The sequence below is a fragment of the Malaya genurostris genome, chromosome 1 (genome assembly GCF_030247185.1).
Source record: "Malaya genurostris strain Urasoe2022 chromosome 1, Malgen_1.1, whole genome shotgun sequence".
Classification (NCBI taxonomy): Eukaryota; Metazoa; Arthropoda; class Insecta; order Diptera; family Culicidae; genus Malaya; species Malaya genurostris.
This window is the reverse complement of record NC_080570.1, coordinates 49,481,314-49,508,850: the sequence shown is the minus strand read 5'-3', so window position 1 is coordinate 49,508,850 and position 27,537 is coordinate 49,481,314. Positions and strand designations below refer to the sequence as shown.

Genomic DNA, 27,537 nt, shown 5'->3' with positions numbered 1-27,537 from the left:
ATCTGCGCGCTTAGACTAGTGAACTCTTAAGGCAGATATGCACACGGCACTACACGTTTTATTTCGATAACAGCAATTTTGATTGAAAAGAATCCCAGCCCATAAAATTTATAAAAAAAATTAATATTCACATTTGCTTTCGAGAGTATTGTGCGATTTGGAGAATCTAACCATTAGAAGGCACACTCAGATGTTTTTTGGATGACCAGAAAAGATCAGGCCTAGGATGTTCAGCAATAACGATAGAGAATAAGAACATTAGAAACAAATTCGAAAATCACAACCCTATTTACGTTAAAAGACCGCTGACCTAAATGTCTTAGAATTAATGTTTTCAAACAAACTTTCAAGGAACGTCAAACGAAGTTTCGAAATCTTCCCAATAGAAAATACTTACTGACAACTGAAACCCGTCAAAATTGTAATAATGTATCTATATGATACGTACCATACATTTATTAGCTAACATCATGTTTGTTTAAAAATGCATCATGCGTTGATTTATCTAATTGAATAAGTTTCATCAAATGAATCAAATGCACCACATGCGAATGCAATTCGTAAGTATTCCGTTTTAAACCAACTTAAGTTTGAAGAATTCGCAGAATCGTATATATGAAATCATGGAACATTGTATCGAAGCGCCTCAATTGATCCTAGTCTTCTGTTGCATTGTATCTGTTCTGTCTTGTTGGCTGGAACTACTCGATTGAGACGATGCAATTGCTAACTTATGACTCTGCTTAATGTGATAGTTCATGTGCTGTCTGTACAAGTAGTCCTTCCCACAGTATTGACACTTATAGTTGCGCTCTCTGGTGTGGACCACGTAATGGCTTTTCAATTTATTTTTATTGGAAAACTTTGCTCCACATTGTTCACACTGAACATCCTTGAAATGACACTTAACATGACTGATAATTGTGTTTATGGAACCGGAGTATGTGTTCCCGCACAGATTGCAAGTATATATTTTGCCTCGTTCAGGATCCTGGGAAACAGTATAATGACTTGTCCAATCTTTATGAGGTTTGTAGTTAGCATTTTTCGCATGTACTTTTTTGTGACAACGCAGGTTTCCTAGCGTACTGAAGGTCATTGGACACAAATCACAATTAAATAATTTTCCCGCACTATGAAGTGTTAGATGAATATTGTAACTATCCAACGAATGAAGCACTTTGTGACATTGAGTACACTCATATTTCTCTGATTTTTCATGTACCTGTGCCACGTGTTTGAATAATACGCTCCGTTTGTGGAACAATTTGCCACAATAACCGCACCTGAAAAAAATCCTTTATTCTAAATAATTTTTATTCTATCACAACTTACCTGACATCCAGCATGTGATTTCGTAAGTGATTTTTCAGAGCAGCAATCGACTTGCAAATTTTTCCACATTTCTCACAAGTGGAAGGCAGAGGGGCGTTTTCACCCAGATGCTGTAGTTTCACGTGCGCATCTCGTGTCCTGGGATCACTGTAGCGTCTATCACAGTACTCGCACTTCACCGGTTGGGCATGCATTTTCTTATGCAAATTCAAAGACCGGACGTTTTTCAGTACAATGGTTTCCATAACACATTCTGAGCACGTATATGGTGTCAGGCTAACATGAATCGACAAATGTTCCAGTAGTACTTTAGCTGATTCCATTGAGTCGCTTTTGCATATGTAGCACTTGTGGTCATTTAACTTAGGTCGGTTAGGATCACGACGTCGCTGACGTCGTGGTATACGTGGGGGAGGAGTAGAAGGTGATGACGGCCTGGAATCGACAGCCTGTCTGCTAGTAGTGGGACTTTCATTACATACAGAAGTATCTTTACTATCTTCAGAATCAATTTCATCGTCTTCATCTTCATCATCAGCGTTTAGTCTATCCTCATCAATTTGGTCACTGGATTCTTGTTTAATCAAGACAGTTACTGGTATTTGCAATACATCTCTCTGTGCTAGGTTATCGCTGATTGAGAACAACTCATCTGTTTCTTCGGGTTCACCTTTTAACATTAAATCGGCATTGCTGAAAAAATGAGTATTATGAATATAAATTCACGTATCAACTTATTATACGTTTTCATATTCTGTTTGAGCTGGCTGTTTTTATGTTGAAACCATAGATAGAATAAACGTTGATAAATGACACAAACTTACACTTCGATTCGTTCAACTTCCATCAACGACCCAAGATTGTCTTCTTCGAAATCATCGACTGTTTGTCCGAGAAATCTCTTTCGTAATTTTTTTTCATTCTCTCTAAATTTTTGTATTGTTTTCTTCAGGCCCAACAAACTACTAGAACACGGTTCACAGATATTTGAAGGCAGTCCATCGTTCTTTTGAACCAAAAATTTTAATACGTCAGTGATGACTGCAAGATCGTGATCCGAAAGTTCAGTAAATATGGACTTTAATTCACTATTTTCAGTTGAGCAAAATCGACATAACTTTTCCATATCCATTTTAATTAGGGAAATTGATCAAATTTATAAATACATGAGTAAACAATACCACAATAATATTGCTGTCAAATCAGCAAGGTACAGCGATGCCAGTTCGTGTGCGTAGGGATGTCGTAATATCGATCGATTAATCGATTAATAACTCAGATAATCGAGTAATTTTTAATCGATTAGTTTGAAACCAATATTCGACTATTATGCCCCGTTTACACTTCTGCTGGCTGCCAGAATGCTGGTGCCAGTATACTGGCTCCAGCACGCTACCAGCATAATGTAAACGCTTGCCAACTGTTGGTTGTTGCCAGCATGGAAATTTCTGAACGTTCTAAATTTCATGCTGGTAAGCGATGCTGGTGAAGAAATTCAATATGGCGACGGAATGAAAATATTGTACTTTTCGTACGTGTTTCATGTTTTTCTCAGTTAAAAGTATTCGTTCGCGTAAAGTGGATCGATATAAATTATGAGAATTTTGATTTAAGTACTCAAAGGATATATTTCATAGTTGTTGATAATTTTTACAAATTCTACCAGCAAGAAATTGCCAGCAATAGTGTAAACATTGCCAGCTGCTGGCTTGCCAGCACACTGGCTCCAGCATGCTGGCAACCAGCACAAGTGTAAACGCTACATTAGGCTTATCGAATAGTTTGAAAAATACAATAACAATAATCGAATAATTTATCGAGTAATCGAATAATAACCCAGATAATCGATTAAAATTTAATCGAATAATTTAAAAATTATACTCGATTATAGAATAATCGAGTAATTAACAAAAATCCGACATCCCTACGTGTGCGCCGAATTTCCGTATTCCATCTTGTATCGGGGTGGAGGTAGAGGAAAATAAATCAGTATAGCGGCCCTCATCATTAAAAGTGTCATCACTAAGTAATGACACTTCTGCTCAAACGCTCGTCATTACTGAATTACTGTACATCATTACTTTTTAGCATTACACGTTCATTATTAATTATGTGTATTTGTAATAGAGATGGGCAAAACAGCTCATTTCAAAGAACCGTTCAGTGATGCAGAGTTCTGTCGAAAGAACTAGTTCTCCAGAGCCGTTCTTTCGTTCTTTTTATATGTGTTTGTTTGTTCAAAGACTGAACTAGAACTTAGGTTCGGTAGGTTAAGCGAGCAAAACAAAAGGTCCCACAAATTAGAACTGAGGTTTCGTGATAAAGCTTTCTTATTAGAGAACTACCGTTCTCAACAACAGGTTGTGCGAGCCAAAAAAAAAAAGTTCCACGAATTTGAATTTGCACAAAGGAACTACCGTTCTCGAGAAACGAACTATAGCTCATTCATTCTTTCAAAAGAACTAGTTCTTTTGAACCGTCCGCGAACGAATTGCCCATCTCTAATTTGTAACTATTCCAGCACGGGGCTTGTAACCAGAATAACTTTCCCTCAGCAATTAAAGAACATTAGCAATATTATTTATCTTCGTTTAGCTGAAAAAAACAGCTAAACGAAGATAAATAATATTGCTAATGTTCTTTAATTGCTGAGGGAAAGTTAATTTTGTTTGCCATTGAAACGTTAAGGTTTGTCATTTCCAGATTTTGTTTTCATGTACAATTATGAAGAGAATGTTTACTTCATGGTTGTCAAATTTTCTCATCTAATACAACTGACGATATTCAGCACTTCCACAAAAAAAATAAGAAGAAGAAATAATGTTGGTAATGATGGAAAATCCGGAATTCCACCATTACTCGTGTCATTACTGAACTCGCAGACTCACACGATCATTAAAAGTGTCACACGATCATTAAAAGTGTCATTACTTTTTAGTAATGACACTTTTAATGATCGTGTAAGGGCCGCTTATAAATTCGTATAACTTATTTTACCTTGATTACATGTTTTCTATGCTAATTATTACATAATTTATGTAAGGGCATTTTTTGGTGTATAAACGAATTTTTATTATTTAATACGAAAAAGTGTGGTAAATTATCTCTGAATTTATTTATTTATTTATTTCGTCAAGCAAATGTAGACTACATATAAATTGTTTACAATGTTCACTTACATACTACGCAATATTTCTACGACAAAGCTGAGATTTGATTTGATTTTTAGACATAGTAAGGTCAAGATGTTCGCAGTATTGATTGTAATGGCGCATTATTCGATTGACTGGACTGAATTTTGCATAATTTGTTCTAGTTTGTTTTTCTAAAAATAATTTCATGGAACGTAATTGACTCTATCTTCATTGTTATCATTGAAGTGCCTAAATACATTCAGGAGAGAACTTCACGGTCAAAAAAACAACTTTCATCTTGTTAATTTTGGAAGCAAGTATAACAAATTATCATAAATGAAATTTTAGTGCAAACATTTCTCTCATCTTGTAGAAAGAAGTTGGACACAGTTTTTAGTGTTAATTACATAGTTAGGGTAACAAAGGTATTTTGGCCCGCCTAACAAACTTCATGGATTTAACCGATGGTAACTAGTAACCCATGTTGCATCAATTTGAAGCTAATCACATTAAATTGCCTATTGCGGAAGGAGTTTTCAAAGACATTACAACATTTGGTAGATATTTTTATAAGGTTGGCCAAAATACCTCTGTTACCCTAATATTCATGTTATACAAATTTTGGCTGCATTCTGGAAGCTCAACATTGATTTAACTCAGTGAAATTTTGTCGGCCGCACTCGGGCCGATTGTTGACGGATACAGTGCCACATTCTGCACAGAGGAATATTCATGGCAATTCTCTCTTCAACCCGGTAACCTTCAAATCAGCGGACCCCGAAGGTCTGTGCTCGTGGTATCCGTCGTCAGGACTTTTTCAACAGCATTCAGTATTTTTTGCAAAATCCGTACAAAATTCAGTAATATTTACCAACGCACTTGAAAATCAGCAGAATACTGAAAAATTCGTATATCTGGTAACCCTGGTGAGGTGTATCACACAAAAGTACAACATACTGGCAAGCAACCGTTTTCTTTGTATCCACTCTTCCTACTCCCCTTTAAAAAAAAGTTCAACGGTGGTCCTTCGTTGGTCCAATACGTTGGGTTGGATCGTTGGTCCAATGAACGTCCAATTAATCGTTCAACGGGAGGCCTGCTGTGAAAAATATTAAACAAGAAACTTATTGCACATCATACAAGCAATGTGCGCTTTTCCAATCAGACAATCGTTGCGGGAATAGTTAATAAATACAATACAAGAGAAATGTTTGCTACTTGGGATATGCATAAACCGCTTCAACCTGGAAGCTTTCTTCCTCTTTTTTCATGACTCAGACTTCACTGGTTCATATCAACCTAGAAGCTCATGATTGCATTTTGAACAAGATTAACATTTACATTGTATATCGCTTGTGCAAAGAGTGTAGAGCATCGGGCATTCGCCGTGCTCCATGTTTTGGCATCTCTCAAATTTTTTTCAATAACGATATACAATGTAAATCAGAATTGCAAAGTTATTTTGTCAAAAATCTGTACCAGGTGCAAAAATATATCTGTATCATATCTGTTAGGGGTCATCACTTAAAGCGATAAGTGTGGCGTCGTAGGATAATTTGCACGATCCCATAAGACATCACCTAACTTCTAAATGGAATACATTATCGAAGAAACTAGTCCTATTTTGTTTTGCGGCTCTCCCTAACCAAATATAAATAATTTTATTAAAGCAGGTTTGATACCTAGCTGTGATCAACAAGTGGTATACAATAAGCAAAGTATAACGATACTATTAAATATGTAGCTAGTATATTCATTCTAATTTTTTGTCTCAACTATTTTAATATTGACAGCGAACCTTCGTCGTTGTAGTAGTTCGTAATATGTATATAGCACCCTTTCAGTCGGCTTAAATGATACGGTAAAAAGATATAAACCTCGAATGAGTTGCCAGATTTCAGTCGCTATAAAAGCACTCGACTTAATTGAATAAACCCTCTTTGTAAAACGTCAGTCATCGACTCAACAGTCAGTTCTCTGCTAAGTATTGAGAAAGCCATCGCGTAGATTTCAGTGGCGACGAGAAAAAGTAATTTTTTAATAAAATCCGGGGGGAGTTTTTACCCGGTAGTGAGTAAGCGAAAAAGATATATAAAATCCGGGGGTATAATTTTGCCCGGTAGTGCGCTGGTGATAAAATAGTGTTTAAAACGCTTGGTGTGCTGGACATTTTGTTTGCAGGTGAGTCGGTGGCGTCGGTTTTATTTGCCTCTTTTGTAAGCCATTTTGGATTCCATTATACCAGTTGGCAAATTATATTGGAAATCAATTTTTTTATTTAAAATTTTTAATACAAAGAGGTAGATTTTCTTTGTTCTGTTGAATTTTATAATATCGCTAAATTTGTTTGTGATATCTGTAAACGTATTTTATTCACAATTGTATCAAATTCAAAGAACTTATTGTTTGTTCTTTTGTCACCAGGCAGAGCGCGGAAATTTGGCCGCTGCGTTGCGGATTTGTCTGTGTGACCGGCATTGGAGGATTTTGAGCGCAAATTGCTCTGGAAATATTCTGTTTTTTTTTGGATACTGGGAAAAACCGTTCCCAGAGCGAGATTTTGGATACACGACAATCTGCTTGTTGGTTGCTACTGCTGCTGCGGTGCCGTTTTCGCTGCTACCCCGAGCTGAGATATTTTTTTTGAGGAAATTTTTTTTTGTCTGGATTGAGCAGAATTTTGTTTAAGATCTCGCTCGGTGGTCGTTTGGTGTCAGCTCACAGGCATCAACTCCGTTTGGCGGAAGGAAAGCATCGGACGAGAGCGTCAGTTATTTTTGACGATTTTCCGCCAGTCCGTCTGGGCAAGCGAAGACGTGAGGATGACGATATCAACCAACACAACGCAAAGCAGCGCAACAAGCAAAATGATAAAGATTTTTATGGATTCGTTTCGGATTCGTTCATTTTCGATGGATTTGATTCGTCGGAGGAAACCATCGAAACTCGGAAATCACAAGTTCCAGTTGAGGTCGAACATGGCCAACAGAAGAACTGCTTATCCAGTGATCAAAAATCATTGCCTAACATTAGGCGTTCGAGTAGATTAAAAGTTAAGAAAAAAAGATAAAAATTTTGTTTACCAATGAATTCATATTATCAAATTTTGTATATAAAATGAATTGTTTCATTATATAATGTACATAATGTATTAAAAGTTTAGGATTGTATTAATTAACTGAAGAGGCAAGAATTGTAGTAGTTCGTAATATGTATATAGCACCCTTTCAGTCGGCTTAAATGATACGGTAAAAAGATATAAACCTCGAATGAGTTGCCAGATTTCAGTCGCTATAAAAGCACTCGACTTAATTGAATAAACCCTCTTTGTAAAACGTCAGTCATCGACTCAACAGTCAGTTCTCTGCTAAGTATTGAGAAAGCTATCGCGTAGATTTCAGTCGTGACTATCTTAATTGTTGGCTTAACCATTTTTCGAATCCAGAAAAAGAATCTTCTCAAATAGAATTTTCATCTTAACTATTATTTGTACCGTAATGTAGCAATAAAATTTTACACAACTTCTATTTTCAGTTAAAAAACAATGAACACTTTTAAACAGCCCATAGGTGAAAGAGAGAAGTTTACTTACTGGATTATTTTGCTAAGATTCGTAAGTTAAGCATCAGTTTTCAAAGCTTTACGCAGTTTACGCTTCAGAACACAAAACTACAAACTTAAAAAAACAGATTTTTTTTTGTTCCAAAGCGACGGAATGCCAACAAATCCAAATAAAGTCATATTGTGTATCGTTCCAAGTTGTTTTTATTTTTTCCAGTATGTACTGACATGTCCTGTTCTGCCTCCTCACATTCTTCCACGAAACTTAAAACCAATTCTTCTAACTATCCAGCTCTACATTCCTCTCTCTCTTGCCACCAATCTTCTTCAGTCTTTTATCATTAACAACAAACACTGGGCGTCCTTCCAATCTTGTACTGTATTCCGGCTTAATAATCGCTAGGCAAAATTCTTTGCCGGAAACGGTTGTTGAATTGTTCCTGACTGTGGCAGAATTCTCGCAAAAAAATCTGGCGGACATATATAGCTCGTCGTCTTGTGGGAAATCTGCCGCCGCGTGCAAATGGGATACGACACGACTCGACAAATTTCACTGGGTAGCGTCCGACGTACCCCGCATAGCGTTTTGGCTACCTGGGCAGCCATGGCCACCAGACGGCTACCAAAATTGATTCAGTGACGGTTGTCAAATCCTATTTGACAAAACAATGTCGCCTGTATCTAAGTTAGCCGAGCGTTTTCATCTTCTCACCTTCGCTGAAAATGTCAAAGATTTCAATGTGGAAACATCCTGGTGGACACGGTTGTATCGTTTGAGTTGTATAACTGCCAGCGGTGAGGCAGTCGGTCACCAGAATGTCTGCCAGCTATATTTTACCAGCTGGCAGCGTTTAGTCAGCCTTCTGACAGCCATGCATATGCGGGACGCGTTAGGTAAAAATGATTTCCACGCTCGATATTTTCCTTAAGAGTGTAAACCTGAGCGAAATTCAAATTTCATTGCCTAATTTTCGCCTGAAACTGCTGTCAAATTGAACCGCACCGAAAATGCGCATTGTTTTGCTTACTTCATTGGAAAAAACGTGGGTCTTTGGCTAATGTTAATGTATTTGGAACGTTTTATGTGAATAATTGTTGTTAGGAACAGAATCGTTTGTTAACTATGAATAGAGAGGAGGAAACAACAGCCAGAGGTATTGTTATATTAAGGAAATCGATTTCCGATGTAGATCTAAAGATTACTTTTCTAGTCACTCGTGGTGCCCTACGGCGACGTTCGGTTGACCTGGACACGTCTACTGGAAATAGTACTCCAAAGAAAATACCAACAGGCAAAAAACTAGCAATACTTGATTCGATTCAAGAAGGAGCAAATGGATCGGTTGACTATTCCTCTGAAGACGTTTCCAACACTACCAGATCGACCAGAGCCAGGAAGGACACTCCATCAGTAACAAGTAAAACAAGCCAGAAAAAGAGAGAGGAAGATAAAAGTGGACGAAGATCACGAGCAGCTTCTTTGACGGAGGAAAATTTGGCTTCATTGGATGCTTCTTTGGAAGTTCGTCGCACTCCGCGACGTCGCCCTTCACAAGATGTTATTTCAACTCCACAAACAGAACCACAGTCAAGTCGTCGAGTTACACGTCGAAACAGCGCTACTTCCGAGGATGTGCCACTTTCTGTTACAACTCCCACAGTTCAAAAATCTCGACTTAGTCTTGCTCCGCCAACAATTGCCGAAGATGACGAGAAGGAGGACAAAATTAATACCTCTCACGAAGATGCCGATTTATCCGACTTAGACATACGCAAATTGCGAAACAGATCTATCTCCAATTCACCAGTTCAGAGAAGCATAACGCCATCCGGAAAAAATACATCTATAAATTCTCAGAACACTGATGATTATTTACAATCAAAACAGGAAATTGCAAACGGCAGTTCCGATAAATTGCCATCACCGCTAAAGATCGAAACTGATGATGGAAAGGGACAGGAAGTATCAGTAACGGAATGTTCAAACAATGAAGTTTCCATTCAGAATACCAGTAGTACGTTGCAAACGTCACTAAAAAACAAATCAATTGGGAACGACGATGCCGTCACTCCCGTCAAAGATAGTAGTACTAAACACCAGGAAACCATGACGACCGGTAAAAATGTTACATTCGATGAACAATCATCTTTGCGCTTGCAAATTCACAGCTCGTATCCCAAAACGCCGATCGTAACTGGCGATAGGAAGAGTATCCGAATTTATGAAAATCGGACGAATTCGGAAGACAATCAGGAAATACCGAAATCGGTAAGAATTATTTTATTTTTCTAAATTCGAATTTCATTTCTTTTTTTTTCAACTCTATTTTCTGTATCCACAAGTTAAGCTGCTGGTTATTTATCGAAAGTTTGATCTATTGAATATTGCGGACATGTAATTTTTTTTTGTCTTATACACAGATGTCAGAGATGTTCGAGATCGACGAAACTGACACAGAATCACCGACGAAGGTAGATACTACCCGTAAGGTAGAATCGAAAATTGATCCAAATTCACCACCGGTTACACAGAATCCTGCCGAAGAATTGGATACTAGTATGGATGCTTCATTGGCCAACATTGTGGACAATGTAAAGGAGAACCTAAATCGCGCTGATCTGTCGATGAGTATTTTGGAGACCCCCCGAAAAACTGAAAAGCAAAAAACACATTTATCCCGATTGCGCGAAGGATCCAGCAGTACTCCGGTATGTGCAACGCTGGTCGAAGAAGAATGTGTAACAAATTTGTCACAAAATACGATAGAAGTGCAAGTTCCAACTGAGACTAATAAACCTAGCACCCCGAAAGACACTTCGATTTCTGCCAAATCTTGGAGTCATGTGGTGAAGAGAAGTAGCGAGATTGGCATTGATGCGTTCAGGGTACGAAAGCAGGAGGAACAGAACCGACAAGATGAAGAATCCAGACAGCTAAATGAGTCATTGAAGCGCAAATCACTCGAAATAGCACGTATCGATCACGAAGAAGACGATGATGAAGAATCGAAGAATAGTCTGGTAGATGATGAAGCAATGGAAGTCGATGATTATCATTCTGGCGATTCTCTGGATAGCGAAACCAGGGCAGACATGGAGCAAAATGATATTCCGGTGGATGGAGAAAGTATTGGTAGCCAAGATAGCGAAATGAGTGAAGATGCTGATAGAGATGGCGACGAAGAAGAGCAAGATGAAAAAGATTCGTTCATTGTATCAGACGATGAGGGTTCGAATTTGCTTGAAGGTACGGGAGACGATTTAGCGTTGGGTGAAGAACCCGTCAGAAGAAGGCGTATTATTCAACAAGTGGATTCTAGTGATTACGAAGATCAAGAAATCGAGAAAGAAATTTCGGAAACAACTGAAGCACCAAATAATGTCTCCATTGCTGGAGTGAGTTCTTCAACGGATGACTCTAAGGATGCGACGGCAGAAGAATCAAAATCACCTAATAAGTCTCCTCAGAAGATTTCTTCACGAAGTCCAGAAAACGTGAAATCACCTTCTTTTAAAAAATCTGTTAATACAGAAGAGCTTTTAAGGCATCGTGACGAAGCCCCAAAATCGCGCAAATCTCTACCAGCACCAGTGATGATTTCAGCTGATTTTTATACTTCCTCATTGAAGAAAGCCAAACGCAACACGATTAACCCAATGGCCCCGGAAGTAGCCGACATAGAAAAATCTTCGAAAGAAGAAACTAAACAAAATCCTTGGATGGTTTCTAATCCAGCAGCCATGACTCTAGCAAAGAAAAATAAGCGATTTTCACTAGAACCCACCACATCTGTTGTAAAATCTGACAAGCGTGCATCGCTACCAGGTAAACTATCGCAGCATAAAGGTCTATGTTCACCACTGAAACAAAATGGTACTCACGTTTCCAATGAACCGGAACCTTTGATCGAGGAGAAAACACTTCCAGTTGAGGCCACTGAACCTATGGAAGTTTCTGGCTCCGCCGAGGAAGCCAACAAAATTCCAACAAAGAATATTGAAGTTACTAAAAAGAAACCGAAAGAGATTAGCGAGTTTGATCATGATATGATTCTATCCCGTTGTAATGAAATCGTTCGAGCTGATAAGGAAAAGAAGAAACAAAATGCGTCACTTCGACAGAAAAAGAAGGTAAATAGTACATACAATTTGGTCGATATTTTTGAATTGTACATGTCTTATAAATGCACGAAACGTCGAGATTTCGTGTCATCTTCAAAAAGCAATTTTTTTTTGAAGTAATCTCACATTACTGATTTAATTTTTATTGACCCGAGTAGCAATTGTAGCTTGTGGAATTTTTATATTTGACAATTGTTACAGAATGGTAATATTTCTTAGATACGTCCAGAAATCGGAGCAGATAGCACGATCCTTTGATTATTTCGATATGTTACATAAGTAATCTCACCCGTATATATAACGAGTGAGTAACTTTTTTTTTTTTTTTTTTTTTTATTGGTTTATTCAACCCCGGTTTTAACCAATTGGTCATTCGCCGGGGGGATGATTTGAATAATGAAATACATTCAATTTTAATTATCTAATCTAATCTGCTACATGTGGTCTGTTTTAGACTTTCCCTCTTTCGTTGGATTAGTGCGTGTTGTGGTATCCTGGGTTCTCGCTTCAGCTAGGCCGCGGAAAACATCCCCTCACCAGTTGGTAAGGCAGATGGCCCGTGGCTATATTCGGTGGAACAAGTCAGCATCCTTTAAATAGGCCATTAGCCTCTCTTCGACTGCCGAGTCGTTATAAAGTATCTCTCTAATAGATAGCGGGAGTTGGTGCTGTTGCCTTAGGTCGTGCAGCTCGATACAGTTAACTAGAAAATGTTCCACTGTATATCTTGTGTTACATGTTATACATTTAGGTGGGGTGGAGCCCGAGAAAAGGTAGTCGTGGGTTGCTCTGGTGTGTCCGGTCCTCAACCGGGATAATACTCGTTGCTCCTGGCGATTGTCTCGATCGGTCCATCGCTCGGGAGAGCCTTTGATTTTTTGAGTGTGTCCCTGTTGGCTTCTCCAGTACGAGGTGAAATGATCTATGACACATGTAGTGAGGTGCCGGATCATATCGGCCGCTGGTACTTTCTTGGTCAGTGCACTCCTAGATTTCCGACCTAAGTTGGCAAGTCGGTCAGCATCCTCGTTGCCGGCAATCCCGCAGTGGCCGGGTATCCAGCAGAGGGTGGTTTTTTTGTCACAGCAATCGCTGATTGCCTGGATGTACGGGTGTCGGGATTTTCCTGTAGCTAGCGCAGTTAGTACAGATAAAGAGTCCGTTAGAATTACCGTTGGTTGACCTATTGGAATTTTTGTGATGGCGTAGAAAATTGCTGCAGCTTCGGCGGTGAAGACTGAGCATGTTGGTGGCATGTGAAGTGCAAATTCAGTTTCGAGGCCGCTGATTCCTATTCCCACCCGATCGTTAGCTCGTGATCCATCTGTGAATATACGCGCGTGTTTTGGGTAAAAGTTGTGGATAAGTTGGTGGTAGTTAGCTTTGGCAATGTTGGGGTCTGATTGGGCTTTTGTTGATTTGGATAGTCTAGTATCGATGTCTGGGGTATTTTGGTGCCACTCTAATTTCCGGACAGAGCGCATTCTCGCTAGGGGGGGCATATTCGAGCCCGTAAAAGATCGGTAGATCTCCTTTGCTATTCGCGATAGAGTACACTGTCCACCAGAAGTCTTCTCTAGGAAGCCAATTATGCGTTTGTAGAGCGTAATTGCGGAAAACCATCGGAAAGGTGGAAGTCCGGCCTCTACACAGGCGGCATTTGCCGGAGTACTCGGAAGTAGATTTGAAACTGTGCGCACTCCGCGGTTATACAGAGGGGACATCACAGTTTCCATACCACTCTTGTTTAAGCAGGTGATTTCGCTGCCGTAAAATATGCGGCTGTTGATTAGGGAATTGTTAATCTTCAGTGCAGTTTGACGGTTCCATCTGGGGTGACGATTGCTGATGGTACGCACAAGGCGTAGGCGGCTTTCACAGTCCTTTTTTATGTTTTGAAAGTGGGGGATGAATGTAAGATGGCGATCCAGTGTGACACCTAGGACTTTTGGCTGGCGACGGAAGGGGATGTTTGTACCATCTAGTTGGACTGGGTTTCCTTCTGCTCGGTGATTGTTGTGGCAGCAATGGGAGATACTACATTTTTGTGCTGAGATGTTGAAACCTGTGGCTTTGGCCCATTGACTGATAGCTTTGATTGCAGTCTGTAGTCTACGTCTTATTCGTTTGGCGCTCTTGTCAGAGACGACAATTATAATGTCATCAGCATATGCGAAAACGTATATCCCTTTCGGCAATACATCAAACATTGAAATCATGGCCACAATAAACAGTGTGGCTGCTAGCACTGAGCCTTGTGGGACGCCATTCAGTTCCTGAAAGGTTTGCGATTGGCTGCCTCCTATTCCTACTTTGAAATATCGATCATTTAGGTAGTCTTGAATGAATCTACCAAGATTTCCTGTTATTCCCCACTGGCGGAGTTGTCTCAGGACGCCTTCCCGCCACACCGTATTGTATGCCTTAGCGAGGTCAAGAATGGCAAAATCAACGTGTAAACCGTCTTCGATGGCTTGTTTTACCACTTCTCCAAAGGATGCTAGGTGAATTCCAGTGCCCATGCCCTGACGAAAGGCGAATTGTCGTTCGTCGAGCAATTGTTTTTCTTCCAGGTGTGCGGTTAGTCTACGATTGATCATTCTTTCCAATGTTTTTCCTATGCAAGGCAACAGCGATATGGGGCGGAAGTCCTTCACTGAGCGTGTACCTTCGCATTTTTTCGGAATCGGAATAATTAAAGCGGTCTTCCAGTTGGTTGGTGATTTTCCATTTTTCCAAATAGTGTTCAAACAGTTCAGTAAGACCTTTTTTCCCTCCGGGGGAAGTTGTGTAAGTAGGGGGTAACCTATACCATCTAGGCCTTCGGACTTTCCGCGTGCTGTTGCCAGAGCGTAGTTGAGCTCTCTGCCGGTAAAAGGTTTATTATAGATTTGTCCGGAGTCTGGAGGAAAGGACGTGGGATTCCTTTCAATTTCTCTTTTGTACTGTATAAAGCTTTGATGAAGAACTAAATCTGACGATAGTGAGGCAAAATGCTTTCCCATCTCGTTGGCTATTGAGAGTGGGTCATTGGTGAGGTTGCCATTTATTTCTAGTGTAAAACCGGAAGATCTCCTTTTCCCATTGAGAGCGTTTACTCTGCGCCAGAGCTCGGTGGTAGTTGAATCAGGTGATATTCCATCCAGGAAATCGTTCCAGCTGTTTCTTTTTGCTTCAGCGATTATTTTGCGGGCACTGTTGCGGGCATTGCGGAATTCAGCAGCTCGTCTCTCTCTTCGGGGATCGGTTGATGGTGTTTTTTGAAGTAGGCGAAGGGTTTTTCGTCGGTGTTTAACGGCCGCATTCACTGTGGGGTTCCACCAGTGAATCGCACGTTTCGGTGGGTTACCATTTGTGCGCGGTATGCATTGTTTGGCTGCTGTGTTGATAATGTTGCAGAGTGCTTCCGGGGAGTAGGTAGAGTTGGTTTCTATTGAAGTGGTAACATGTTCCTGATATTTCTCCCAGTCTGCCAGATGATATAGCCATCTGGGGCGGCGGGATGTGTCTGGAGGGGTCCAGTCATAGCTCAGTGTTATCGGATGATGATCGCTGTTCCCGACATCGTTGAGCACCGTCCATCCGCAGGAATTTGCGATGGTACTAGAGACAATGGTCAGATCTAAAACGGATTTAGATGTACCACGCATGAAAGTTGTGTTTCCGTCATTAAGAACAACGGCGTCGTTTTCCTCGATGAAATTGACGATTTCTATTCCCCTAGCGCTGTTCTTTTTTGATCCCCACAGGTGGTGATGTGCGTTAAAGTCCCCGAGCAGTACGAAAGAGCCTTGGATTTGATTTACAATGTGTTGTAGTTCTTTTCCGATGTTTCTGGTCTTGTTTGGGAGATAGATGGAAACAATGGTAATTTTTGCTGGCTGGTATATTGTTTTGGCTACTGCAAGTAGGTCTGTATCGAGTGAGAGTGTTGAGGAAGGAATATCGGTGCGGATACCGATGCCGACTGTTTGATAAGTGTTGTCTCCCTGCTTTCCTTCCCATGAATAACAGGACCCGAACCATGGGATCAGGTTGGTGTCGTATTTTATGTGAGTTTCTTGCAGTGCCAAGCAGATGGGTTTGTACTCGTTTATAAGTATTTGGACGTCGCCTAAATTGTTTCGAAGACCATTAGTGTTCCACTGCAGAGCTAAAATACATCGGTCATCCGGTGTCTGGTCGTTTATGGAGGACTCCTCATCGGCCGCTGATCCCTCCGAAACTGGTAGGGGGACCGATTCGGTGTCTTTACGATCAATTTCTTCTATTCTGTCTGATTCGTCGTAGTGGTAGTAGTCGTTGGTTTCTGGTAGAAAGTTAGGAACATTATGTTGTTCTATGTGGATGGATCGACGTAGTGGACTCGCGTGTGTGCCAGTTTGGCACTCTACGTGTCCTGTCGTCTGGGGTTCATCGGGTTGTTCTGGAATTTCCCAGGGAAAGAGCTGGTCGGAGAGAGGATTTTCGTTGTTGTTGGTTGAGGTTAGTGTCTCCCTGCTGTTGCAGGGGTGTTGGTCGAAATATGCCTCTTCGTTGGGAACTGTTACTTGTTTCGTTTGGTCCATCTGAAAGTTTTGTGCTGGGCAGTGTGTTGTTTTTTGGTGCTTATCGAATGACGTAGTTTGATAGCTGTTTTCGTGGTGTTGGTTTGAGGGAGTATTATATAGTACTCGTTTTATTATTCTTCGTCGAAAAAGTTTGTTGTTGAGTTGTATTTTATAGCCGATTTTGTTTTCCTTGAACCAAAAGTGTCAGTAATGTCGGAGGTGGCACTGCTTGGGAGAGGGCTACGGGATTTACTGTAAGTTCTCCTGTCTTGGATTTTTGCTCGCCCGCGTTCGGGGATGCTGTTTTCAGGTTGCGAAAATGGAAGTTCGTATGAGATAACGGTTTCGGTTGGTTTTTTGGCCGTTGTGACAACAGCATTATTTTGACTGTTCGGGTGTTTGTTGGTGAAGTCCGTGAAGGCTTTGCGAAGTGCTGCCAGTTCTCCCAAGATTTCATTGTTTTGTTGTTTAGCTTCGGCTAACTCTTCTTTCAATTTTTGTATTTCAATGTTTTTAGCGTTCATTTCTTTAGATTCTTTCTCCGAAATTTGCTTGCGAAGGGCTTCTACTTCCTCGCGGAGGGAGCTAATAATACGGTCGCGACTGTCCGAGTTTGGTGTTAGGTTTGTTTTAAGTGTATTCGCGTATGATGTCTCTTTGCGTTCGCTGTTGATAATGGCGCGGGCTTCTCCGAAGGAAATGTTCATGTCGGTTTTGACCTTAATGACAGCTTCTTCCTTTAGGTATACAGGACATTCCTTGTACCTCGCCGGGTGATCTGCGTTACAGTTTATGCATTTACTGGGCTGCTGACACGGTATTTCGCGAGATACTTGATGGTTGTTTCCGCAGTTGAGGCAGACTTCTTGCTGGGAACATGATTTGCTGCTATGGCCGAATTTGCCGCATTTGTAACACTGCATCGGTCTGGAGTAGTATTTTCTTACGGTGACTCTTACAAGGCCAATATAGATCTCCTTTGGTCGGTATGACCCCGAGAAAGACAGTATAAGTAGTGGTGTATTGGTTGGAACTCCGTTGATCATTTTTGTTATTCTGCGGATGTCAATAACATTTTGTTGCTTGAGCTCGTTTAGGAGCGCTTCGGTGGACATGTTTATGGTGTCGATATCGTAAATTATTCCTTGTACTCGGTTCAGTATTGGGTGTGGTATAATTTCAATAGGAATACCGTTTTCTAGTTGCTTTAGGTTGATGAGGATCTGGTAGACTTTTTTGGATGTTGTTCGTAGTATGTACCGTGTGCCACGTGCTTCCTTCGATGCTGTAAGTACTTTGGTAGGGTCCATTCCGAGAACATTTTGAAAAGATCTTAGAATGATGAAAGGGTTGGTGGGTAAACTGCAGGGATTTCCATCCGAATCACTGGTTGCGTACATTAACAGTGTTTGCTTGTCAATGCTATCGCTGGAGCACATGAAAGCTGGTAATAAGTGGCTTGGGCCGGGCGTTGTACCTCCACCGGGGGGTGGAGACGGAGACGCCATTATCGATGGTGTCGATGACACCGAAAGCTTTTTGTTCCTCACTGCACTAGTCAGCTTCGTCGGTGTGTTGGTTTAATTGATTATAGAAGTAGTTGTACCGGGTAACGAGACGCGAGTGCTCTCGCGTCGGACGAAACCCGAAAGGGTGAGCTTTGCACGAAGATGAGCTTTGCGCGAAACCGAGTGTCGAAATAAAACTTTTGAATGCGTCCGGAGGGCGTAGACCGAGCACGTTTGACCTTGGTAGAAAACGTGGAGCAGTTACAACAAACACGTCCGAATGCGACGAGAACAAAAGTTCAACTGAGTGAGTAACTTATTGTTTTGAAAAAAACATTCTATTATTATGGCCATAGTACTGCTTGTCCCGAAAATATGAATGACTTACTTTCCTTACCGACGCTAGAGCCGGTTTGTTAGTTTTATTCGAGTCCGGTTGTAACCTATATGGTCTTTCGCCGGGATGGTCAAGTGTTCAATACATGTCATATATGATTCTATTTAAAAACAAAATTACTGTTGTATTTTTCATTGCAAATGACCTTATTGCCAATTGACCATATGCCCAATGAACCCCGGCAGTCATTGGCAGCATCGATCCTCTGTCTCGTTCTCATGTTGTTGTAAATTTTTCACGGTTGATATTTTGAAAATCGAATTTTTCGCAGACTTCTCAAAATTTACAGACTTTTCAGTTGTCTGCGCTGTTTTTATTCTACTCACCATGTCAGTTTTGTGTATCATACTTTATAGAGAAATGAAAGCCCACAGACAAGCATGAGAGAGTAGACTTGCTCAATATGCAGTAGAAATTTAAATTACTGCAATCTCTTTTCAAAAAAGCATTTGCTGATAAAAAATTCAATTAAGGAATCGACCAAGAGCAAAAAAGACATTATTGTCGACTTTTCAAACGATTAAAATATTTTGGAAACATAACTACGAAATAATTTTTACTGGAAAGGCGATGAATCTATATCAGTATGTTTAATAGCTGAATCAGTGTATTTCTATGTACCATTAATATATATCTGAAAAACTATCTTTTCTCTTCAGTGGAACGGTTATGCGTAGAATATTACAGAAGGGACAATTTGACTTGATATTTTTTCGAACAAACTACCAGATTTTTTTTTAAACCGTTAACTGCCAGATTTATAAACCGTTTGGTAGCAAAAAGTCAAAATCGACCGTAAGTAATATGGGACAGTTATGCGTAGAACGGCAGTGTAGTAATGTAGTGAAATATGTAAAGAGTCTAATTGTCCTTAGATATATATCTTTTGGATCAGGGTCATGTCGCCGAAAGGCATTTCGCCGAGAGCCCTTTCGCCGAGAGTCATTTCGCCGAAAGGGTCATTTCGCCGAATGTTATTTCGCCGAATGGGCCACTTCGCCGAATGTCATTTCGCCGAAAGGGTCATTTCGCCGATTCCTACAAATGTCTTAAAATCGTAATGGGAATCGATTAACAATAAAGACAAATTAAAGATAATAACGTTAACGCCCGTTTTGTTGACCTACAATTGTACTTCTTGAATAAAGATTGATTCATGAACCTCAGAACGGAGTTCCCAAAGAAACTTGTTGACTACTAATCATCAAAGCAATTTCATAGGTATCTACCAAGCAAATGTATGTGGTATTTTCCGTTTACTAAATAAAAAAATATTTAATGCGGCTTCGCCACATCGATTTGATTCGTGTGCTGTTCGACTTCGCTACCGCTCGTTTGGACCTAACTAATGCAAAGAAACCTAGCTTTGAGTAGACCGGACAAACGAGGCGGTTACAGGTTTATATGCAAGAGGCCGCCGCTTCCGACGGCGGGTCGGCGGCCAATATTGGCTTCGGTTATGTGGCTGCGCCACATCAGTTATACAGCAGGCTTGAAAAATAATTTGATGTATTCGAAATTTCCCTTTCGGCGAAATGACCCTTTCGGCGAAACGACTTTCGGCGAAATGACCTATTCGGCGAAACGACTTTCGGCGAAATGGCATTCGGCGAAACGGCTTTCGGCGCAATGACCCGCTCCCATATCTTTTCTCACACGGCCTGCAATAGTGAATGGTTTGCTGTCAGTATTGACACGTGGTCTGCTGGCTTTCATAAGTGACGAGCGAACTACATGACCACCTTCCGTCGAAGAACCATACAGAACACGGGAAAAAAGTTCTTCTATTCCCTTATATCGAGACAGATTGTTTATAATGAATTTCTCTTCATCCTCTGAAGGGAGATCTTTCTCATTTTGCTACCTAAGCAATATCTCGTATCGAAGGTCGAATGTCTCACCCTTTGAAGTCAATAACGACTGACCTTGGTTGCGAAATTATTACGATGTTCACTTCACTATGCTGTTCTTTGTTTCTGTTGTATCGGTAGTGGTATACAATACGACCTGTTTTAGATGAGGTATGAAAGCAGAGATGCCTTTTATACAGATTTATCTGTATTATACAGATTTTTACATGCGCATACAGATTTAATACAGAGTACAAATTTCTTACAGATTTCTTAAATTTAATACAGATTTATACAGATTTCACCAAAAGTATTATGGAAAAAATTAAACTATCTATTAGTATTTGAGCTATCTATTAGTATTTGATTGCAATGACGAGATAAACGTTTAGGAATCAACGTACAAATCACTTTTTAAAATATATATTTTTTGTGCAGATATTTAATGAAGAACACTGAAATCCATTTATATTAAAATTTGTAACTAAATTGAACTTAAAAGTTAGTTAGTCATGAAACATCATTGCCAGACTGACAGTTGTATTTCCTGATTCGACGTTGCATATTGGGTTTTGGAAATCCATCTCTACTTATGAAGTGAACATTTTCAAATTAGACAAGTATATGGCACCATAATTCAATTGTTGTTGATAGGAAAAAACTATAAAATTTCGTCGATGAATATAATATAAGACATGAAATTTAATCTACCACTCTATAGCCATAATCTATTGGAATAACAGCTTTTAACATAATTGTATTGTAGAAATTTCATTTTATTAGCGAATACAGATAAATACAGATATTTTATACGAATCAATACAGATTTTCTATGAAAATATCTGGCATCTCTGTATGAAAGCGACCTGAGTCGAGTTATCTCTTGACGTATGTAGAATCCGTCTTTGCTCACCTCGGTTCATTGCTGCATGTCGCCTGTCTCGCAATCTGCGGAGGTCCGTGCTCGTTGTGCGACTTGTCTTCTTGTCCCTTTAGGGTTGCTTTCAAGAATTATCTTCATCGGGTCAACGTCTGAACGTCCGTTTATTGCGGTATGCACAATGTGTGGTTCTTCCAGCCTGCACCACGTTCCGTTTTTCATCTGCACTTCACCATAAACGGTACGTAACACCGCAGCGCGTTGGTCGTCCATGAACACAGTCAAGGTCACAGTAGAGGATTTTGTAGGTAGTTAACTCTGAGCAACGGCGAATTTTGTTCGATCGTAGCGTCCTCCGGAGTTCAAAGTAGCCACGATTTCCCACCAAGATCAGTCTTTGAATTTTTCTACAGTTGTCATTGTCTACGATTACGAGTGAGCTCAAATACATGAAATCGTCGATGATTTCGATTCTGTCACCGTCGATCCTAACTCGGGATGAGAGGTTAACATTGTCGTCTCTTGAGTCTTTTCCTTTCTTGTATGTTGTACGCCTTCAGACATTGCCTCAAAGTTTCGTTTAATTTCGTCTAGCTCGTTGGCGAAACCAAGAAACTGAACGAATTTCCTGAAGATTGTTCCATTCGTGTCTATCCGGGCTCTCCTCATCACACCTTCTAACGCAACGTTGAACAGCATGGACAATAGACCATCGCCATGTACGATGCACATTTTGGTACAAGTTACGATAACTTGTACCAAAACGGAAAATCGTATTCGTGCATTGTCTGCCATAACCGGCCTCGATCGATTGTATCGTATGCTGATATTAAGACGTTGGAAAAATTATGTGTGGGCACGATGTATTCGCGGCAGTCATTTTTTGCGAGTGTTTGGTGCGAATTCTACTTGGCAATGCTTCACGAACTCCATTGCTAATAGCGACAAAGAATCTTCTAGGCAACGCTCAGAAGTGCGATTGCGCGATAGTTACAGCAAACCAACTTGTCACCCATTCTGTACAATCTGCCTCCTCTTAAATCGTGTCAAACCCCCAAAGCAGCGCCCTGACCAGTGTTTCTCCGCCGTATCTTAACAGCTCGCTAGAAAGTTCATCTATACCAGTAGCTTTGTTTTTAAGCCGACCGATCTTCTCCTTGTCTACCATACCACCTTTGTTCCCTGCCAATTCGTCACTGAGGTTCTCGTCATAGTGCAGCTTCCATTTATCCCAAGTAACAATTTTAATATTAATAAATACTTGTAGCTGTCTTCAATGCTACTTAATAAATCTTGCATTTAAACTTTAAACTCCACGAAAGCCTACTGAAAACCTCTATAAGAGCATGTTCCTGCCAAGTGGACCATTCTTCATAAGGTTTATAAAGCAAAGTGAAGAATTAGCATAAACCTATGTTAAAACTCCAAATTCAAGAAAATTTTGAAACCAGCTTTACGATCAACATTTAATTTATTCGGAAGGAATGAATTCCGCTATGACTAAATTGTCGTTTTGATAATATTTTTTATGGCTATGTGTGTGTCATGTCTGCTTTGAATGCAACCAGTAAAAATATATTAGATTTTATTTACAAGTTTGAGGTTTTTTTCCGAACGTAAAAACTTCATGCGCTTTTATTTTTATCGTGAATGTTTGGATAAAAATAAGAATTATAACTAATCGCTTTGAAATGAATGCAGTTTTTGCGAAAATCTCCATGATTTTTGAAAATTATTTTTTTGTGATTCTTCGTCATTTTTGTATAGAACTATTTCGTGGCATTATAACTTGTGTATACGTTCTGAACATGAATCATTAGAGCCCATCATTTTTATTCGTTTTTGCATTTCGAAGTATATTTGATGTCAATAAATGCTACGGTATAGGACATCATAATGGCGGCCATGAAATTTTCTTTAATGCAAATTACGCTTAACCCAAGAAGCAATAAATCAAACAGCCCACAACAAATGTGTCATAAATGTTAGAACCCTCAAATTTGCTCTGAGTGAAACTGTCATTCAATGAACACGCACACACACAAAACTAGATTTATGAAAGAATTTAACTGACAATAATGTTTTAAAGAAAATGTTTGAAGGCAATATTAAGAGTGTTTGCATGGTTTTATTCTAGTACACATTGTTTTATTTTTAGTCCAGTTGTTAGTCTGGGTAAAAAGTTTTATAGAAGCTTTAAAAACTATGATTTTACTTGTCAAAAGAGACATTTATTATAGTCGTCATAAAACAGGTAGTGATTGAAAAATCAATTACAAAACTCCTATAAATTACAATCAAAACCATTAGGCATTCGAATTGTTACTTGGGATCACTCGTTCGTGAGAAGGTTGCCGTTTCAGTCCCTGCACATATCGGCTTAAGGCACATAGCCGAACAGTTCAGCTTCTCGTAGAACTTCCGTGTGTCGTTTACGCACTGCAGTTGTTCCATCGCTTCGCGAACTTGTTCCTCCTGTTGGCGTTTCTTTCTTCAGCACCGTTAGTCGTTATTTGATACGTCCTACCTGAGCGTACGTATCGCCGATGACGTTTTTTATGTCCCGTTGCGAATAGCTGCCCTACGTCTCATCCAGCTTCGTAAAGAACTCTTCCTTATAGTCATCGGGTATCTCGTAGTGTGGGTTGTGCACATTGATGATACTGTAGTTGAAGAAACGGCCTTTGAATCTGAGCTTACACATCCTCGTGTTGGTCGGACTCCATTCAATCACACATTGGGGCATCTTACCCAGCTCTGGTAGAATGTTTCCACTTTTCCATATCGTTAGGCCATTCCAGCAAGGTTGCTGCAGTGGCACGACTTCGAAGTTGCGTAGTTGGAGTTCATCACATATTATCCGGTCGCACACTGACTTGCAGTTTCATGTTCCGAGCTTCCAATCGTAGTCTTTATCTCGATTGTTCCAATTCGAATCCTCTTCTACATTGTATTCAAGTTGGACCTTCGCCTCGAGGGCAACTAGCCGCTCTTAACATTGAGAACAGACACATGGCTAACAGACCTTCGTCTGAAAAGGGGAGTAGAGTCCCCTTTCCTGTCAGCATAAGATCAAAGTCCCCCGGAGTTGGCTAACCAATCTTTCCTATGGTTACTCGTACCCCAGTCGGTACCGCGACAAGAGGTTAAGGATCACTATGAGGATCTATATTATGCATTGTCCAGTCATTTACCAACAACAAAAAAATGAATGTATTCCATTATTAACCTATTTTCTCACTTGTTTTAGGATGAAAAACGCCGATTGCGCGAACAGCAAAAGTTGGATGAATCAGCGGAAGGAAACGATGAATCGACGGAGCAACAGAAGAAGAAAAAGAAAAAGAAGAAGCAGATCAACTATCTCCTAGAGGAGCTTGGCGAAACCAAGGAGCAGCAACTAGCACGAGCCATACAACGGAAAGTTGCCTTATTGGAAGCCAAACGGGAGCGTAAGAAGGCTAAAAAAGCAGCAAAACTTTTGCAGCAACTCAATAAAGAAAATCAAAATAACCAACCGAAGGAAGGTATCGGAGCTAAGTTTGAGAAGAATGCCAAGAAGAAGAAAGAAAAGAAAAAGGCCAATTTGATAGAGGCCGTGGAAAACATTTCTTCGGTGCCGATTGTCAAAAGTAATTTGTCCGCTTTTGCTGTGTACGGTGCTCAAATAGAAGAATTAAAAAAGGAGCAAACCTTAGGAAAGAAAAAGAAACAACTGAAAGAAAAAAATCAAACATCAGCCACAGAAGAGGTCCAAGAAGCACTACAAGCGAATGTTCAATCAAAGATTAAAAAAGCTGAAACTGATTCCGGGGATAAAACTACTAGACTGGACACTTCTGACGAAAACGGTTCTAATTCCAAGACCAAAGAGAAGAGCGCGAAGAAAAAGAAAACCGACAAATTGGAGCATTCGGACAACGAGAAAATACAAAAGAAAACAACCGACCACTTTACAAAAACACCATTAGAAACAACAAAGGAACCTAAACAATCCAAGGGAAGTAAGCTCAAGCAAACCGGATCTGCCCCCTCGGATTCATTGGACGAAACCCTAATTAAACTAAAGCAATCGTTATCAGAACCAATCACGAAGGTAGTGAAAAAACAAAAACTATCTCAGAAAGAGTCGGTTATCGTTCGGCAGTTCTCCGAAGTGGAAGTAACACCGCCCCGTAAAATAACAGGCGGAGCCCGCAAGCTAAAGGCTCTCACTCGTTTGGAATCCGGCTTCATGGAAGAACCAATGACCCCAGAACACCAGATGCTAAAACGCAACCATGGTTTCAGAGAGGAACCGGTTACACCGAAACCCATTGGATTCCGAGTTTCGAACATTCTTCCTGCTGGTCAAGAGGAGTTGCGAGTGCAGGCAAACGCAGCAAGAAAGAACAGGAAGCGCGTTAATCCACATTTCAGGCGAACAGCGCAAGTTTTGGAACCGGTTAGAACGTTACCACTACCGATTTGGACACGATCGGGAACGTTCGAAGTTGAAGAAGTTAGCATACAAGACCATAAGAAAAAATCTTCCAAGACACCCGATAGTAATTACGTTCCGCTCAATGTAAACGGCTCTGGATCTGGGAAAATATCCACGCAATTCCTACTGAAGCCATTGACATCGACTAAAACCAAGGAAAAAGGCCTCGGTAAGGCGCGTCGTGTCGAATTGTCCGATGTGGAGCAGGACGTGATTAATTTCAAAAAACAAGCTATTCACGTCAAAAATGCTCATCTAAGGGAAAAGAAGTCCAAGTACTGATCGATTGTAAACTTTTGTTTTCTTTTTTGATATCTTAAAGAAACTGGCTAGAGCCATTTTCTACAATGTAATTGTTAGTGCGAAGCGTACAATTTTAGTTTAACAATATATGTTCTTTTGGATAGCACTTTTAGCGTCTCAATATGAATCCGAACGAATTCTTCATTACTGCCCTTACACGTTCATTAAAAATGATGTTATGTACTTTTTAGTAATTACACTTTTAATGATCGTGTAAGGTCCGCTATATACATTGGAAATTTCATTACTTTAGTAATTTTTAAGAGTGTGAACCATTTCGCGGTTAATTTTAACTTTTGGTTAAAAAATCTGACACTCGAGTGGTTAATTTGATGTTGTCAAAAATAACCCTGCTCGAGAGCATGCACGGACGCAAAAAAGCTATTGAAATCCATAAGAAACACTTATGATATTTCGCTACAAGTTTCCCATATGGAAATCATAAGTCAATCTTATGATCTTCAGAAAAAAGTTTTCATTGACCTACTTATGGATTTCATAAATCATACTTATGAAGTTCGTTAGGGAGACTTATGATTAATGTAGAAATGTAGATATGAATGTAATAAGTTATTTACATATTGCATAACCCCTACTTATGAAATTCATTGCTATTATCTTATGGTTTTCATAACGATTGATACTGATTTCCATGGTGAATATATGTATAACTGAAGAACACTTAAAATTTTCATGAAACAGAATTTATTCTTTACATTGTTTATTTGTTTACAAAAACAGCACCTACCAACTACAAAAAATCTTCATTTGGTCTGAATAGATAATGATTTCCTGTTCCGTGGATAGCAAATGATGAATTTCTACATATTGCGATTTTTAAGAAATCTATCCAGTTCCAAAAGATATATTAAAGTCATGTGAAAACGAGTCCGGATTAACAAAAGCTTCTAATTTCTGGATGTTATCTTCCTCCACAAACGCAATATTTTCTAATTGCTCTGTCATGCATAAACAAGGTGTTACTATGATGAAATAAAATAATTAATAGAGACTTACATTTCTTTTCTTTCAATCCGCAATCCAATTCCAAACAATTTCTGAAAGAACGGGATATTTTGAAGCTAACGAATTTAGTTCTTCATCTGCACAGGCGATCAACTCTATCAATTGTAATTTCGAATTCTGAAAAAGTGTTTTGCACTCTTCACATGGTGCGCTTTGCACAAAGTTTTGAACAAAACAACGGTGTCTTCGTTTTCCATTTTTATGGTTTGACTATTCTTATAAGGAATGACATTTTCACAAGGTAGACTGTTACAAAAATCATAAATTGTGTTTTAAGAATTTCATAAGTCATGCTTATAAAGTTCATATGCGTGCTTACTAAATGCATAAGTCTTCAATGAAATCAAAATTGTGCTGGTTCATAAGTCACAACTTATGAAATTATTAA

General features: G+C 39.7%; 2 protein-coding genes across 2 annotated transcripts; one reads left to right on the top strand and one right to left on the bottom strand.

Moving 5' to 3' along the window:
• Positions 1 to 419: 419 nt before the first annotated feature.
• On the bottom strand, positions 420 to 2,515 carry LOC131439097 (zinc finger protein 723-like). Its single transcript, XM_058609713.1, has 3 exons — positions 2,160 to 2,515; positions 1,336 to 2,028; positions 420 to 1,286 (listed from the first exon to the last, which is right to left on the bottom strand). The coding sequence occupies exons 1-3, from the start codon at positions 2,465 to 2,467 to the stop codon at positions 647 to 649; spliced, it is 1,641 nt and encodes a 546-aa protein (XP_058465696.1). The 5' UTR covers positions 2,468 to 2,515; the 3' UTR covers positions 420 to 646.
• A 6,511-nt stretch (positions 2,516 to 9,026) lies between these two features.
• On the top strand, positions 9,027 to 26,229 carry LOC131439091 (protein slender lobes). Its single transcript, XM_058609703.1, has 4 exons — positions 9,027 to 9,184; positions 9,242 to 10,299; positions 10,452 to 12,161; positions 24,588 to 26,229. Exons 1-4 carry the CDS (start codon positions 9,154 to 9,156, stop codon positions 26,100 to 26,102), a joined length of 4,314 nt encoding a protein of 1,437 aa, XP_058465686.1. The 5' UTR covers positions 9,027 to 9,153; the 3' UTR covers positions 26,103 to 26,229.
• The last annotated feature ends 1,308 nt before the right edge of the window (positions 26,230 to 27,537 follow it).

Excerpts from the sequence above, each read along its gene's own strand:
- LOC131439091 (XM_058609703.1), top strand. The coding sequence starts at position 9,154 with ATGAATAGAGAGGAGGAAACAACAGCCAGAG. Across the intron at positions 9,185-9,241 it reads GGAGGAAACAACAGCCAGAG|TCACTCGTGGTGCCCTACGG; the intron begins GTATTGTTATAT and ends TTACTTTTCTAG. Across the intron at positions 10,300-10,451 it reads ATCAGGAAATACCGAAATCG|ATGTCAGAGATGTTCGAGAT; the intron begins GTAAGAATTATT and ends TCTTATACACAG.
- LOC131439097 (XM_058609713.1), bottom strand. The coding sequence starts at position 2,467 with ATGGATATGGAAAAGTTATGTCGATTTTGCTCAACTGAAAATAGTGAA. Across the intron at positions 2,029-2,159 it reads GAAGTTGAACGAATCGAAGT|CAATGCCGATTTAATGTTAA; the intron begins GTAAGTTTGTGT and ends TCATTTTTTCAG. Across the intron at positions 1,287-1,335 it reads AATCACATGCTGGATGTCAG|GTGCGGTTATTGTGGCAAAT; the intron begins GTAAGTTGTGAT and ends GATTTTTTTCAG.